This window comes from Oryctolagus cuniculus, chromosome 6 (assembly GCF_964237555.1).
Source record: "Oryctolagus cuniculus chromosome 6, mOryCun1.1, whole genome shotgun sequence".
Classification (NCBI taxonomy): domain Eukaryota; kingdom Metazoa; phylum Chordata; class Mammalia; order Lagomorpha; family Leporidae; genus Oryctolagus; species Oryctolagus cuniculus.
This window is the reverse complement of record NC_091437.1, coordinates 146,065,575-146,083,672: the sequence shown is the minus strand read 5'-3', so window position 1 is coordinate 146,083,672 and position 18,098 is coordinate 146,065,575. Positions and strand designations below refer to the sequence as shown.

The 18,098-nt window shown below is 39.5% G+C and overlaps 1 protein-coding gene across 6 annotated transcripts in view; it reads right to left on the bottom strand.

Moving 5' to 3' along the window:
* The window catches only part of COL14A1 (collagen type XIV alpha 1 chain), a 262,146-nt gene that overhangs the window by 42,372 nt on the left and 201,676 nt on the right, over positions 1 to 18,098 (bottom strand). For all 6 annotated transcript variants that reach the window (XM_008255863.4, XM_002710753.5, XM_070075442.1 and 3 more), the window contains exons 39-42: positions 16,978 to 17,031; positions 16,538 to 16,591; positions 576 to 629; positions 27 to 98 (exon numbers count right to left, since the gene is read on the bottom strand). In XM_008255863.4, the coding sequence (XP_008254085.2) occupies positions 27 to 98; positions 576 to 629; positions 16,538 to 16,591; positions 16,978 to 17,031 (234 nt within the window). The remainder of the gene's footprint in view (positions 1 to 26; positions 99 to 575; positions 630 to 16,537; positions 16,592 to 16,977; positions 17,032 to 18,098) is intronic.

Here is an 18,098-nt window from a genome sequence, read left to right as displayed (position 1 = left end):
CTGACCAGCTACTGCTGAATACTCACAGGTGGCCCAAGTGCGCCTTGTGGTCCTGTGCTTCCAGTGATCCCCGGGATTCCAGGAGCTCCAGGAATGCCCTAAGAAAAAGGCAGGGATATGGAAGAAAGGTAAGAAGTCACACATTCTCCTTCTCATTACTGGTGATCGAGTCTCAGAGAAGAACAAATATATACCATGATAACACCCTTCTCTCATCACCAAGACTTCAGGATTGATGGCTCTTTCCTATTCCCAACTACCAAAAACATGAGGCAGGTATTTTTTAAGTCTACACTCTGCTAGTCAGGCATAGTTCTTTCAAATTCAAGCCTTTCTTGTGTCTGATGAATCCAGATCCATGCAGGTGCTCTTATGGCAAAAATGGCTCAGAGACAGAATTAAGCTACGTGTTTATGTTTTCTAGGATGTTTCGGGGAAGCCTCTGTGTGGTCCCACAGCAAAGATGGCTGCTGAGGAAAAGGTCTGGTAATAGGGTAATAGAAAACCCTCTCTAAAGAAATGAAACAAAATGATTTAAAGCACAGTACATCCCAGCAGTTTCTGGAAATACTTACAATTGGCCCTGGTGGTCCTGGAGGGCCAGAGGAACCATCCTTTCCAGGAAAGCCCTGGGAAAAAGAAGCACAATGTGTCAACCAAGCAGCGGCTTTCCCTGGCTTTCCAAACAGGCTCACCCAATTCCTGTTGGTATTTGAGGGGCAAGTCTTGCTGTCTGCACTGGATGATCAAGGATTCACTGCTTTTAAACTCTTCGTGAGCATTGTTCTTGGCAAGATTTTTGTGTCTGTTGGCTCCAGAAAATTGTCCAGTCTAAGAATTTTAGGTGTAAGAAATGCCACTCACAAACTTAAACAGGAACTTGTTTCCAGAAGGTGTTTTTATTAAACTAAGCATAACAAATGAGAAGGGGATTGATTCTTGGTCATTCATGATTGGACAGAAAGATGAACTAGTAGTATCTTTCATGGCCTAAGAGAGTCTTGCGCAAGGAATCCTTGTCATCGAAATCTATGCATTGTGAGTACAACACTATCAGAAACCGAGACTCTTCAGGAACAGGCTGGGAAGAATATAGGGTGCTTCCTGTTGCATGATAGTTTTGACTTTGGACAGGTTTGTCGAATGGCTGTCTTCCTTGGATTACAAATAGCTACATAATCATTTTCCATTCCATGCTGGAAGGAGTTTAAGACAGAAAGCAAATGTTCTCCTTTTAAAAACATCTTCCTAAATTATGGGATATATGTGTTTTATTCTTAAATGAACATTAAAAAATATAAAACAGCTGGAATGACTCATTTTTAAATGGTTATAGTTCTTAATTGCTATTAATTGGCCTTTCCAAAGCAGTTAACATATAGGAGGATTTTCAATCTAAATTTTATAACAGCTTCATAAAATTTTTGTTCAAATGATCACCTTCTGCTATAGGAAGAAACAGAATTTTCACCATGGGATTCATCTCCTATTGGAATAATCATTTCTTAACTCAAACCAACTAGAGCCAACCTCTTCTAGCTATGTTTCAGTAAGCTATGTTTCCCACCTATCTTACTCATGAAGAGTCCTCTTCTTAGGGCTCCTCTCCTCAAAGACAGGAAGTAGTTGAGGCTGAGTGAAAAGAAATGTTGCATGATTGGCAAGAAACAGTGTGAGGTGGTACAAGACAGAGACGGGATGAGTGTGTAGGAAAAGCATTGGTGAGCAAGGCCCTCAGGTCAACTGCTCAACCTCAGAATGCAAAGGAGTCAGAAAACCAGATAAGGCCAAGGACCCTAGAGCTCACTGATGCGTGCAGCTTTCCATTTCTGCCTGGACACAGTGCTTGGCTATGTTTGGCCACCACATCATAGTTCTGTTGGAGTGGTTGAGTTCTGGCCAATGGAAAAGTGGTCAGTTCTAGTTCTGGTTCACAAAATTTCTTGTGAGTGAATCTCCACTTTCTTTTTCCTTACTGTAGCAATTTTAGAGACAGGGTATTAAAGGTGAAAGTACTGAATTTAGAGACTGGGTATTGAAAACAAAGACTCTAGTCTATTGTATTAAATCACTGAGATTTTAGGGTTGTTTATTGTAGCAGTTATCTGTTTTTTTTATTAATTCTGTTAACATTAATCAAGAATATTAAGTCTGAGAAAGCTACAATGATGAACCTTGATAAAATACAGATTGTCACAGAGACATGGACACACACATACACACACACACCTTTTCTTGGACCTGCTAACAACAAAAATTAATACCTAAAGAAATTATTTTAAACAGAATTTAAAGATAGTATGTCCAAGGGGCTGGCGCTGTGGCATAGCAGGTAAAGCTGCTGCCTGCAGTGTCAGAATCCCATATGAGCACCAGTTCGAGTCCCGGATGCTCCTCTTATGATCCAGCTCTCTGCTATGGACTGGGAAAGCATAGATGTCCCAAGTCTTTGGGCCCCTACACCCGTGTGAGAGACCTGGAAGAAGCTCTTGGCTCCTGGCTTTCAATTGGCACAGCTCCGGCCATTGTGGCCATCTGGGGAGTGAACCAGCAGATGGAAGACTTCTGTCTCTCTCCCTCTGCCTCACTGTAACTCTATTTCAAATAAATTTTTTAAAAAAAGAAAGTCACACAAATTCAGAAGATGTAAGAAATGGACAAGACATTAGAACTCATTCAGATCAACTCCCCCCCCTCCTTTTTTTTTGACAGAGTGGACAGTGAGAGAGAGAGAAAGAGAGAAAGGTCTTCCTTTGCTGTTGGTTCACCCTCCAATGGCCGCCGTGGCCTGCACGCTGTAGCCGGCGCACCACGCTGATCCGATGGCAGGAGCCAGGTACTTATCCTGGTCTCCCATGGGGTGCAGGGCCCAACGACTTGGGCCATCCTCCACTACACTCCCTGGCCACAGCAGAGAGCTGGCCTGGAAGAGGGGCAACTGGGACAGAATCCGGCGCCCCAACTGGGACTAGAACCTGGTGTGCCGGCGCCGCAAGGCGGAGGATTAGCCTAGGACCAGGAAAGTTTAGGGAATCTAATCATTAAAAAGACAAACTACTAATGTATTATTTCTTAGATGAAATTCACATAAGAGAAATGAACTCTGGACACATATTCAATGACTTAACTTCCAGTACTGCATAGGAAGTTCACATACACTGCGAGTGATCCCACCCATGACACACGGCCAAGACTATTGCCTAACAATCGAACCACAGCACTGCTGCTGGAATCTTCCTTGACTGCTTTCCAGGCTGCTTCCAAGAGGGGGAACATTTCAGAAACAAACAAGGGCAGATTTACTCTGAGGGAATCAAACTATCACATATTTTCTTAAAAGAAAGCTACAGAAAATTGTAGTTTCAAGGAAAATCAGCAGGAAATAACACATTTACTCTTCTCTCTGCATCCCTGGAAAGAAGCTCTTAAAAGAAACCATCTGTCAGTGCTCTCATCTGCGATGGCAGTATCAGCATACTTTTGTGAACAACTTGATCTATGGACACCACATGGAGGCATGTGGATGGGAAGACAGTGTGAGTGAGCTTAATTTGTCAGTGGAGATAGTGTTTTAGTGAGATCAGATCAAACCAAGAGGCTGGATAAATGTTCATTCTATGATCTTCTCCACACAGAGCATCTTCAGAGGCTGAATTTTTTTTTTTTCTTTCAGCACAGAAATCATGTTTTATTCACTGTTACAATCCTGACACCTTACTAGCACACCACAGACACAAAATAGATACTAATAAATGCTTAACAGGAATAAAACTAGAGATGCCTTGAAAAAGTGCTCTGTTTATCACTTTACATAAGTAAGTGTTAATTGCAGCTGTGGAAATGTATAGGCGGCAGGAGGAAAAGCTGGTGTCATTCTTCCTTGCCTTTGAACCCTCAGCAAGCAAGTAGGAAACGTATTGGGAGTCATGTACCCTGGGAAGCTGAAATTTCATTCCAATAAGCCCTTTTAATTTTTTTTAATTTTTGTGATAAGATATTTTTAATTCACATTTTAGTCAAATGCTTAATGTTCCATTAGATCAAGGGTTCTTCTCTGTTTCTCAATACCCCATCTCATAACTCCACCTTGCAAATTGAATGAATAGATATTTTAAAAAACACTGGGGTCTCCCATCCAAGTACTAACCAGGTCTGACCCTGTTTAGCTCCCGAGATCAGACGAGATCGGGTGCGTTTTAAGCCAGTCCCAAAGGGACAAATATCATATGTTCTCCTTGATCAGTGACAACTAACTGAGCACCAAAAAGGAAACCTGTTGAAGTGAAATGGAAATGGACACTATGAGAAACAGTGACTTGATCAGCCCTTGTACTGACTGTTGATGAACAACTTAGTACTTTATCCCTTTTAGTATTTTTTTTGTTCTACTTATTACTATTGGTTGAACTCTATAATTAACACACAATTATTCTTAGGTGTTTAAATTTAACTGAAAAGTGATCGATCCCTCTTAAATATAAGAGTGGGAATAAGAGAGGGAGGAGATGTACAATTTGGGACATGCTCAATCAGACATGCCCCAAACGGTAGAGTTAGAAACATGCCAGGGGATTCCAATACAATCTCATCAAGGTGGCATGTACCAATACCATCTCACTAGTCAAAGTGATCAGTTTCATTTCACAATTGATCATAATGATAGGTCTAAGAGTCAAAGGGATCACACAAACAACACTAGTGTCTGCTAATACTAATTGATAGAATAAAAAAGGGAGAGAATGATCCAACATGGGAAGCGGGATACACAGCAGACTCATAGAATGGCAGATGTCCTAAACAGCACTCTGGCCCTAGAATCAGCCCTTAAGGCATTCAGCTATGGCTGAAGAGCCCATGAGAGTATTTTAGGCATGGAAAGCCAAAACACTCTGGGGGAAAAAAAAAAGAAAAAACCTAAATGAAAGATCTCTGCGAGTGAGATCCCAGTGGAAAGAATGGGCCATCAAAGAAGGAGGTACCTTTCTCTGAAGGGAAGAGAGAACTTCCACTTTGACTATGGCCTTGTCTAAATAAGATTGGAGTTGGCAAACTCAAAAGGCTTCGATAGCCTTGGCAACTCATGACAAGGGCCTTGGGTGATTACTGACACCATAAACAAGAGTGTCAATTGTTAAATCAATAACAGGAGTCACTGTGCACTTACTCCCCATGTAGGATCTCTGTCCTTAATGTGTTGTTCAATGTGAATTAATGTTATAACTAGTACTCAAACAGCACTTTACACTTTGTGTTTCTGTGTGGGTGCAAACTGATGAAATCTTTACTTAATATATACTAAATCGATCTGTACATAGAGAATTGAAAATGAATCCTGATGTGAATGGAATGGGAGAGGGAGTGGGAGTTGGGAGGATTGTGGGTGGGAGGGAAGTTATGGCGGGGGGGAGCCATTGTAATCCAAAAGCTGTACTTTGGAAATTTATATTTATTAAATAAAAGTTAAAAAAAAAACATTGGCGGCCATTGTTGTGGCGGGTAAAGCTGTGGCCTATGATGTCAATATCCCATGTGGTCGCTGGTTCAAGTCCTGGCTACTCCACTTCCAATCCACCTCCCTGTTAATGTGCCAGGGAAAGCAGTGGAAGATAGCCCAACATGGGCCTCTGCACCCACTTGGAGACCCTGAAGAAACTCTTGGCTCCTCGGATCGACTTAGCTCCAGCTGTTGTGACCATTTAGGGAGTGAACCAGTTGATGGAAGATTCTCTCTCTCCCCCTTTCTGTGTGTGTGTGTCTCTCTCTTTATCTTCCTCTCTCTATAACTCTGCCTTTCAAATAAATAAATATATCTTTAAATCCAGAGTTCAACAAATAAAATGTAAAAAGACCTTAGTTCATCAGGAAGAGAGTGAAGGGCTATAAATGACAATCAAATGAAAAGATGTCAATTTCACTAAAATGCATTCAATTTTAGGGGCCGGCGCTGCAGCACAGTTGGTTAATGCCCTGGCCTGAAGCACCAGCATTCCATATGGGCTCCAGTTCTAGTCCCGGCTGCTCCATTTCCAATCCAGCTCTCTGTTATGGCCTGGGAAAGCAGTAGAAGATGGCCCAACTTGGGCCCCTGCAACCATGTGGGAGACCCAGAGGAGGCTCCTGGCTCCTGGCTTCAGATCGGCGCAGCTCCAACTGTTGCGGCCATCTGGGGAGTGAACCAGCGGATGGAGGACCTCTCTCTCTGCCTCTCCTTCTCTCTCTGTGTAACTCTGACTTTTAAGTAAATACATAAATAAATCTTAAAAAAATGCATTCAATTTTAAAACAGTCCCAGATCATTACAACTATAGTAATTTTTCATCCCAATACAATCTTACGGGTACTTTCCTAGGAGCAGAATCAATGGATTAATGTCATCACAGCAGTAGTTTCACTACAAAAGCAAATTTGCATTCTTTTTATCTCTGGCCATGAATGCCTTCTGCCACGTTATTACAGCAAGAAGGCCCTCAACAGCTGCAACCCCTCAGTCTTGCATTTTGCCACTTCCAAAACTATGAAACAATAAATTTCTGTTCTTTATGAATTACCAGATCTCAGGTGTTCTCTTACAGCAGCATGAAACAGACTAAAGTAGGACAACTGCATTGTTCACATGCCACTGCAAAACCACACACAGCCCACCATGGAGGACAGTAAATCTTCCAGAGCGTCTGTCATAGCAGCACGGACCTGACAAACAGCTCTCTGCAATGATCTCCCTATGCATACAACACTCAGTACCAGCCTACTGCCCAGCAAGGGCAGGTTGGTCATCTCTTACAAGGGCAGGGCTCACACCCTTTCTCCCCCTCTTCATCTCAGGACAAGTATCAGCAGAAGCAGCTTTTTAATAGGAAAACAACAAATTTGGTGGACAAAATTTTGTAAAATGGCTGCATCTTATGGTGTAAAATAATTGACTCCAAATTCTAGTTTTATGATTCGATTTATCTATAGTCAATGTTCACTGAACATTTTTCAGTATGTTAAAACTGCATTTGCATTTCCCAAAACTTTCTATTGTAAAATTATCACATCAAGGAGCCAATTTGAGCTGGGTGCTTATGAATTAAGTATCCGCATAAAATTCAGAAACTTTATTGCAGCTCAACTCAAAGTAGCTAAGATATGGAATAAACACAAATGTCTGTCAACTGAAGAATGGATAAAGAAATTATGGGATATGTATACCATGGAATACTACACAGTGGTAAAAAAAATTAAATCCTGTCAATTGCAACAAATTAGATGCAATTGGAAAACATCATACTTAGTGAAATAAGCCAGTCCCAAAACAACAAGTACCATATGTTCTCCCTGATCTGTGCTAATAGAGCACCTAAAATGTAATCTATAGAAGTGAAATTGACACTTTGAGATGTGATGACTTTGAACAGCCCTTGTTTAGACTGTTGAAGAACTTTTTTTAAATACTATTTGTTGAACTCTTTACTTCTAAAGAGTGTATAAAGTTAGTTGAAAATAGATCTTAGTAACAAATAAGAATGGGAATAGGAGAGGGAGGAGGAAGAAGGGTGGGAGTGTGAGTGGGAGGCAGTGTAGGAGTGAAGAATCACTATGTTCCTAAATTTGAATTTATGAAATGCATGAAGTTTATATAGGTTAAATTAAAGGTTTCTGGGGGAAAAACAAACTTTAAGGAATGCAGATTGAATATTAGGAAATAGGTTAAACAATAGCATAAAAGCAAATACAGCATATTAGAGAAATTCACTTCAGCCAAGTAAATGTTGTGTAAAGTACATAAAATCAGCTGCTCACAGTGAAGTTTTATCATATGAATATCTACAGGTATTTGTTTCCTTTTCACTATTTCCACTTGAAAATATTAATACAGACCCACAGCCCACATTAAAAATAATTTTTGCTATAAAAACTTAAAAGAATTTTTATAATTTCCTTGTGAAAACATTTGGCTATGAGCAATTTATTAAGTTATTACAGGTTATGATTTAGCAGCAAAACAAAATTTAATCTACAATTTGCTTTCAGAATCACTAATATTTGAATGAACAATAAATATAACTATGACTAAAATTCGCAAAGCGTATGTTCTATACACATTTAAAAAACATTTATTCATTTACATTTTTTCAGTTTCTTTTCCTTATGCTAGAGAAAATACATATTATAGATGCTTTTTTCAGTCTTAAGCATTTTTTTTAGTTGGCTCTTAATACTTTTTGTAGTCTCCAGGTACTGTGCCTACTATACCTAAAGGATGAAATCCCCCTACTCACAAGTAATATTGAGCTGAAATTAAAGTCAAAAGCTGGCACACCTAGGTTTATGTAGCTACCAGAAATAGTGACATAGCTATTCATCATCCATGGCTTCTTTGAATTCTGCAGTGGTAAATCATACTAGCCTTAAGATTCTGGAATATGGACAATTATTAAGGTTCTCCAACGAACACTGCACTCGGGTATAACGGGATCCGTAAGCAGCTGATACCTGATGAGATTGTTGAAAGGGGACAGACACACATACATGAGGGTTGGAAAAATGCTTGAAGAAACCCCTGAAGTACAATTTCAACCTTGTGGTGAGGCCTAGACCTCCTGAGAGTGGAGCAGTGTGGCAGTCAGCCATAAGAAATAAGGCCGCTATTTGCAGCTAAGAATTAAGAACCGCCACCAGATTAAGAGGCCAAGTAGCAAAAAGCCACAGACTGCACACTGGTCCAGGCTGGAGATCCAAGATTAATCCCTATGGATGATACCAGTTGGTTCGCCTGATATTTTTAGTGATATAAACACACACTCAAAAATGTATACATAAATATTCATATATAACACAATTTTAAACATGTACACTTTTACACATAATTTAAATAGATGTATAAAAGTCAACGTGTATATTTTTAGTCTTCAGCGATAACTTCAAAGAATTCAGTCACAAAATATTAGCAATATTCTGTCAAAGAATTACTTTAACATATACTAGGACTCCTACAATATATGCAGGGTCTTTAAGAAGTTAATGAAAAATGCATATCATCAAAAACTATACAAGGATTTCAATTTTTTTTGCACCCAAAATGAATTTAGCTTTTAATTTCCCTTTTCCAGAAAGTTTGTGTAGTACCCTATTGTATTGCAGCAATTCTATAAGCTGGCTAGTTATCACAATCACTGAGCAGTTTTTAGACTGTACATTTCTAAGTTACGCTTAAAATCTTTGATATGTGTATTTCTGAGAATGAATTCCAGGAATCTGTATTAACATTAAAAAAATAAAGCAAGGGGCTATGGCTGGATGTAGTGGGCTAAGCCTCTACCTAAAGACAGGCATCCCATATGGGTGCCAGTTCCTGTTCTGGCTGCTCCACTTTTGATCCAGCTCCCTGTTAATGTACCTGGGAAAGCAGAAGATGGCCCAACCACTTAGGCCTCTGCACCCGGTGGAAGACCAGGAAGAAGCTTCTTGCTCCTGGCTTCTGATCAGCCCAGCTCTGGCCATTGCGGCCATCTGGGGAGTGAAGAGCAGATGGAAGACCTTTCTGTGTCTCTCCTTCCCTCTGTAACTCTGTCTCTAAAATAAATAAATAAAAATCTTAAAAAAAAAAAGCAAAACATCAAACAAGCTGATGGTTTAAGTTGCTTAATTGTAAGTGTATAAAGTTAATTAAAAATAGATCTTAGTAAAAAACTAAAATGGAAATAGGAGAAGGAAGAGGAGGGATGGTATCAGGGTAGGAGGGAGGGTAGGGTTGGAAGAATCGCTGTGTTTCTAAATGTCTATTTATGTAATGTATGAAGTTTGTATAGCTTAAATAAAAGGTTTCTGTGGAAAAAAAGAACTATAAAAAAAATCTGCCCTGTTTAGGATCCAGCAGTATAGGAGCCAGAGTATAACTCAGATGTTATTGTTTGCATTACGTCTGTGCCCCAACAGCAACAGCACCTTTAAAGCCAGTGATAACACAGAACAAAATGACCCAGCCATTGTTGTCTTCTCAGAAGTGTGTAGATATGCCGTTCTCCATGTAAAGGTGGAAAGTGATCAAAGAAAACAATTTATGGGTGTAGTGTCAATATTTACTTAAGAAACTAGGATCCTACTGCCCAAAATGCTGGGTAAGACATCTTTAGCATCAAGTCCCGCTTTTTAATAAATATCTCCTTTGTGGAAGATTTTGCACAGTCACAAAATCTCCCAGCAATCTTTATTAACATTATTTGGTAGAGAGAAAGAGAGTAGTGTTGGATTAGAATGCTGGCTCCTACAGTTTCTGTGTGGCATTTTATAGTTCCAACAACTTGGTGAGTTTCAGGTTCCTTGTAAAATCAGGGTAACAGTAACTCATATTCCTGGTTATCCTGCAGGTTAGAAAACCTAACATTTTTAAAGCGCATATTCGATAAAAATGGTAGTCATTGCTAGTTTCTTAAGTTAATCTGCCAAATCCTAATTGCATACACTATCATCACTCTGGCTGACTAGGAGAAAGTTTTCCTGGGATTTTATGAAAATCCATGCAGACCCACAAAGAAGAAAATTAATTCATTCTTTCCACCAAGTTTTTGAAGGTGTATTACATTTCCTCTCTTATGAGGAAGATGCTGTGAGGGATAATTATCACAGACCTTAATATTCCACAAAATATTGGTTATGGATCTCTCATCACTGCTTTACATTTATAATAGGAATTAAATCTAGAGAGGTGAGTCAAGTTCAATTTCTCAAGTATATTCTTTTAAGTCTAATTCACCTTTGATGAGACAGGATCATTCATCACAATATGGCCTTTGTGTAACATCAAAGCCACGCATATAAATAAAGAAGTAAATTTCAAGTGTCCTTTCAAGGTAGAATTCACTTACTTTCTCTTTAGACTTCTCTGCTTTGCTTTATAATCTTTCAAGACATCTTATATCAATTATAGGCATTATAAATAGAAAATATCCTAACTCATTAGGATTTTCCTAGAGAATAGTAAATACTGATAATGCTAGCTAAAAATGAACTCTTTGTAGAAATGCTTTATATGGATTAATCTTCAGAACAACCCCAAGGAGTCAATTTTTTTTTTACCCTACAACTAAGAAAAGTGAGTCTTAGAAACATTTGTTGAACCAATGTCACATGTCCAGGGTTGAAACTCAGGTCTGACTAAGCAAAGTATAGGCCATTCACCACAGGGCCAACTTGCATCCCAATACCCTCACAAGTTCTGCAGGATTCAGATGCAGGAAATTGTTTAAGTATTTCATCTTTTATACATGAGACAGGAAGGCTGTGGTTGTGGCATGAGGGAAGGAAACATTCCAAATTAAGTCTACTTGGATCTTAAAAATGAATGTACTGTGCACCACGGGAGCATCACTATCTTTCAGATGTCATAGAAATATACCTCCTTGTCATTTTCATTTCTTGTTTCTTTGACATTTTATATAACCATCTTAAGAATTGGAAAACAGTTCGCCGACTTCGATCTTATTCAGACAGGGTCATAGTCAAAGTGGAAATTCTCTCCTCCCCTCAGAGAAAGGTACCTCCTTCTTTGATGGCCCCGTTCTTTCCACTAGGATCTCACTCACAGAGATCTTTCATTTAGTGTATTTAGTGTTTTTTTTTTTTTTCCCAGAGTGTCTTGGCTTTCCTTGCCTAAAATACTCTCATGGGCTCTTCAGCCAGATCCGCATGCCTTAAGGACTAATTCTGAGGCCAGAGTGCTGTTTAGGACATGTGCCATTCTATGAGTCTGCTGTGTATCCTGCTTCCCATGTTGGATTGTTCTCTCCCTTTTTTATTCTATCAATTAGTATTAGCAGACACTAGTGTTGTTTGTGTGATCCCTTTGACTCTTAGACCTATCAGTGTGATCAATTGTGAACTGAAATTGATCACTTGGACTAGTGAGAAGGCTTCCATAACCTTGGCAACTCATGACTAGAGCCTAGGGTGATTACTGATGCCATAAACAAGAGTGTCAATTTGTTAAGTCAACAACAGGAGTCACTGTGTACTTACTCCTCATGTGGGATCTGTCCTTAATGTGTTGTCCAATGTGAAGTAATGCTATAACTAGTACTGAAACAGTATTTTACACTTTGTGTTTCTGTGTGGGTGCAAACTGATGAAATCTTTACTTAATATATACTAAATCGATCTTCTGTATATAAAGAGAATCGAAAATGAATCTTGATGTGAATGGAATAGGAGAGGGAGCGGGAGATGGGAGGGGTGCGAGTGGGAGGGAAGTTATGGGGGAGGAAAGCCATTGTAATCCATAAACTGTACTTTGGAAATTTATATTTACTAAATAAAAGGTAAAAAAAAAAGAATTGGAAAACAAACAATTTGAACATTTCTACTGGTAGTCTTCGATATAAGTGATCCTCAACTAGAAAAACTGTTGAATTTTCTTTTTCTTTCTTTTGCTGTCAGTTCTCTCTCTCTGACTCTGTATCTCCTCTATGGTTTCTCTAAGGACCACCAGGATGTCTACTGAGGACAAATCCACTTTCCATCAGAAGAGTTCAAAAATCACCTACTAGGCCCCGAGCTTACAGATACCAAGAAAAGAAAAGAAATGAAGCAAGAGGGAGGTGACAAGATCCACAGTGAACACGAAAGAGGAGACCAGAATCTTTTGGTTGGAAGGGCTCAGAAGGAAAAGTGGATGCCTAAAGACATTCGCTTTCCAACCTGAGTGTTCACTGTTGCTTTTTAAAGTGTGAACCTGCGCTGCGGTCCTTTGGCTTCCCAGGAGGGACAGGAACTTGTTCAGTGAAGAAATCCAGCTTTTGCTGGACTTGCTTATGGCCTCAAGCCCAGAGCTGAATAAGAGCTGCCTCCAAGAGTCACAAGTTCCCCTTGGGAAAAGACAGAATAAGCCAGAAACACCAGAAGAGGACTTATTCCATCTTTTCAATTATTACTATTTGTGAAGGTCTCCCTCCTTCCAGGCCAAATTCAGAGGTATCATTGGCACTATCTTCAGTGCTAACCTTCCACTTGTCCAGCTGATGGCAGGTTTGGGCATTAGTTCTCAGCTGTCAGTACGAGCAGGCAAAGATGAAAAAGAGGGAAGGAGCAGTAAGGAATCGCACACCTCACTCACTGGCTCTTCAGTCTGGGGAGTTAGAAGCGCTGATTGAACATCGTCACAAATACTGCAGCCTCCTCTGCCTACAGTAGGTTTTACTCACTCATGATCAAGAGAAATGTAGACCCAGCAACATCAAGATATTTAAGTGCTCAAAACGAAGAAAAAACATAGTTCTGCTTTCCCGATTCCCTAGAAAGTCAAGCTGAACTGCAGAGCTTTCTGGAAGTGGCTACCCATGCATTTTGTAGTGTCGCATCCTCCTCTGTTCACCTCCAAGCTCTTTTATGGCATGGTTGTAATTGCTGTTGTTTTTATTATGTTTCTCTCAATGAAGCCTTGCCTTTCTGGATGTCCTGAGGCAAAACAGGAATAATCATGAGGTGTTTGTCCTTGGTACCCATTCAGCAGTTCCTCCTCTCCTACCACCTAACCAGAGAGACTAGACCTCCAATGGAGCCGTCTTGCAGGATGCTCCATGGCCCATATCTGTCTACCATGAAAGCAGGTCTTGGGCCTCCCCCGTTATGGCCCTGCTAAGTAACTATCTAGTTGTTTCAGATCTTCTCTATCCTTAAGCCCCCAGATCACCCGACTCAGAAGATCAGAACCAGTTAAGCAACTGTTTTCACCTACCCTGCCTGACTTCTTTCTCTGAGAAGACTCATTGGCTTTCCTGGTCCAGGGGAATAAGCACCCTTTGGACTCCATGGCATCCTTCCATTTCTCCTTGGCAAATGATCTACAATTTGCCTTCTTAATTACTGACATGTTCTCCTCTTCTAGATTCTTCTCTCCAGGCAATAAGGGACAACTCTCGCGGCTGGCACTGTGGCGCAGCAGATTAAGCTGCTGTCTGCAGTGCCAGCATCCCATATGGGCAACTGGTTTGAGTCCTGGCTGCTCCACTTCCATTCCAGCTCCCTGCTAATGCTCCTGGGAAAGCAGTAGAAGATAGCCCACATCATTGGCCCCTGTACCCACATGAGAGACACAGATGAAGTTCTTGGCTTCTGGCTTTGGTCTTTCTCAGCCCTGATCATTATGGCCATTTGTGGAGTGAACAAGCAGAGGGACAATCAATCTCTCTCTCTCTCTCTCTCTCTCTCTCTCTCCTTCTCTGGTACTCTGACTTTCAAATAAATAAATGAATCTTAAAAAAGGACAATTCTTTCCAGGCTGAGCATAATACATGGCACATTGTATGTGATCAATTAGGATATGGCTGAGTGATACACACACACACACACACACACACACACACACACCTCTTCTCTCAAGCAAGGCAGCCATATTGCACCATTCCAGGGCATCACTGTGTTTTACCCCATGTGAACGACATTCCCTTGAGACATACACTGGAATAGCACTGCCATCAAATATCTTTTCTAAAACAATCAAATGATTCATAAAATATTTTTTCTTTTATAAAAAAATATGGTTCTATAAGGAATGAGTATCCTCTAAGCCCAGATTAAAAAAAAGAAAGTGTCTTTCCATCCCAAAAGTTTTCAAAAGAATCAGATGCACCCTGAATGTTTTAGTTCCATATTGAGATAAGGAAAATTTAAATCCAGACACAGCTATCTCGTCAGTTTCTTATAGCCCTACTGCTTTTAATTCTATAGAAGAACACAACACATTTGTAGGCACAGCAAAATATTTATGTAAGGGTCAGGCTGGTATATTGGCTTCAAAAGAAAGAATTCTAAAACCAAATGATCCAAACACTAATCCAACATTTTTGATTTTGGAGTTCTTTGCCAAGACTGGACTCCATGCATAGGTAAATCAAATAAACTCACTGAACCAAATCTCCAGAATTGCTGTTTTCAGAATGTCAGGAATCAGGAAAGAATCTAGGTGTGTAACCACACAGGATCTTGGCCGAAGCCCTTTGCCAAGAAACATAAATACTGCTACATACTCCTTCCACATATACAAGAGCTTTACAATAATCTAACTTTTATAGAAAGTAAAAAAGGCCTTTTTCAGTTTCATTTATCTAACCATGTTTTACAGAAAAGTTCCATTTGATGAACAGAAACTACACTGAGATTTTAAGCAAATCAAAGTTTGGTGTAAAATTAAAAAAAAAAAGTGGAAAGGATTTAAGACCCCACATCCACATTTCTATAGGAAAAACAGTTCCTATTCCTAGGCAGTATAGTTACCCTGAGCTAAAGACAGACGGTGTTTGAATAGAAAAATGAGTCTTCTAGGCAACTGTTTGCTGACCTAGCGGGTAAGCTGTACCAGAAACATCAGGAAACGCCAACTGTGTTGTCCTTAATTAGATTGGATCTAAGAGGTTGTCACTCTATGTAACTCGGTCTTAAGAGAAAATGTAGAACTGCTCATATGTCTAAATCAGTGAAGGTTTAAATGATAAGATTAGGGTTTTTTTTTACTTGCAGAAAATTTAATGATTTCCTATTGCTTTCAAAATCCTCAACCTGGAAAAAAACAGATGCTTTTATTGAATTTGTGCTTACCTCTCCAGTTTTCTCTCTTGACAACCTTCTCCTATCTAAGCAATACATGCATACACGTGTATGAGTGTGTGAGTGCACACACACACACACACACACACGCACATTGCACTCTGATCTTCAGCCACACTAAACCATGTACAACACAGGAAACGTCCCACCTTCTCTTCATGGCTCCTCTTTTGTATGTTATTCTCTGTGATAGCTTTCCTTTCCTCACCTTCCTGGCTTTGTTCCCTCTTTCCGTGAAGACTCGGCTTAGACGGTAACTCCTTTGGGAAGCACTCCACAATCTTCCGAGTCTGGCTTGGTTATCCCTTCTTTGTGTTCTCATAGGGCTTTGCCCCCATTATAGCACGTAATAGAGTTTCTCATTTAAGTTATATTTCCTCTCAGTAAACTGTAAATTCTTTGAAAACAAGAGGCTCCAACCTGACTCAGAAAACTTTGTCAACTCAATGCTAGATGCATAAATATGGTCCATCCCTGACCATATTTATGCTTGATATTATTGCTGATGACTTGAACAGGTTAAAAGAACAGATAAATGAAGTACACTAAATAAATAGAGATTCTATGTAAAGACATTCATTCTACTTAAATTTTAACTCACATAATTCTTGATTTCCTTTGGCCTCATGATGTAAGAATTTGAAAGAATTAGAAAAATCTAAATCAGTGGCCCAAATTCAGAAGAACCATATTCACATAATGAGAACATTCAGAAAGCGCCATGGTAGTCTGGAAGGTCTGATGAAAGTTTCCAGGTTTTGATGAAAGTAATGGACACAGGATATTTTACTGAAGGAAAACGGATACAGGGTAGGTATAATGTAGCTAGACAGGAGAAAACAAAATACAGAAACTGGCTTGACTTCCCAATGTGGAAACTGCCAACAGCCAATAGAGACTGGATGAGAAGTCTACTTTGCTAAGGAGCAATCAGAAGCATCCTTGGGCGGGTCCTTACCCTCTGGCCTGGTGAGCCATCACGTCCAGGTGAACCTATGCCTCCTGGGATACCCTAGGTAGAAGACAAACGAAAATTCAGATTCACAGAAAGCAGTCAGTTTCATTCAGCTTCCCTGAAACAAGTTAAAGCCTCCAAACAAAGCTATAAGCAAAATGGTGAACCTTGATGACTTAGATAGAATTCAGTCCTGAAAGTTGTCCACGGAAGAGAACCTTAGCACCACTATCCCAACCCCAGGGCGCACTAGAGCTTTCCTGCAGAGCATCAGTGTGGGTCTCGTATGGGGCTTAAGGCAACTGAATACAGGCACATAGTCTCTAATATGGAAGCCATTTGGTACCAAAATCACAGCTGACTTCAGAAACTACAGCCTCTTTTCCTTGGCAAAACTCTAGAGCCAATAATAGCATTAGACTGAAAAATATTAAAAATAATACCTGTGGGCCAGGAAGGCCAGTGTCTCCTTTCTCTCCTTTTTCACCTGGCATTCCCTGAATATCCAAAAGTACAGAGAGTTAAGTTCACACAAGCAAATTCTTAGTCTTTTCTTCTCCCTGCTCTGACTCGTAGAATATGCTTCAACATGAAATTGCTTTAACACTAACATCCAAAAGAGCATATTTCACTCCTCACATTTGCTATGCCATTTATGTAAACATTCCTGTGAAGCTGAACATTAAACACCAGAATAGTTTCAACATAGAATACACAGTCCAACATCGCTAAGCAAATACCCTAAATACATGGGAAGGAGAGTTGATTTTTCCATATTATTTATACTTTAGATTTTAAAATATCATACCTATGTAGATTTGGTTTTATTTTGGCTCAAAAAACATGAGTAGAATATAAGAATAGAAAAGCCAACACAAAACCTAAAAAGTAGTAACACCTCAATGTTTATAATTTATAATCATTTGATTATACAAACTTGCATGCTGATACTTTCTAAAACATAAAAGTAATTCTGTAGGGGAAAACTCTCAGCTAACGAGACAGAAATACCATCTCAGATGGATTGCTAAAACAATCTAATTCTTCAAATATTAATTAGAGACAGATTTTATTATTTAAGCTTATATCTTATTATTTTATTATATATTTTATTATTTTACTATTTAAATTTAGATCCCTATAGAAGATTAATGAGAATCAGTGAGTGGAGTTACACTTGTCTTCAATGGTTCAGAATAGCTCTTCAAAGGAATGTTAACTCTATAAATACACCATCTAAATCTAAAACTCCCACTCAACGGACTGCGCAGTGATGGCAGCTGCAATTAGGCTCATGAATAAATGGCTTTCTTGAAGTACATCCAAAATTCCTAAAAATAAATAACGAATAACTTAAATTTGTGTAACATTTGTTCTTTTCTACTTAAGAATTTAGCCAAACAAGAAAACAGGCTATACATGGTAAGCCATATTTTTCTTCCACATAAATTTGTAGTTTGTGGATATTCTTATTCCCTGCTCACGCACCTGTATTTAAAAGACCTCCAACAATGAGCGAAAAGAAAAACAAACCAGGTGGCTAAGGACATAACTGGAGAATAGG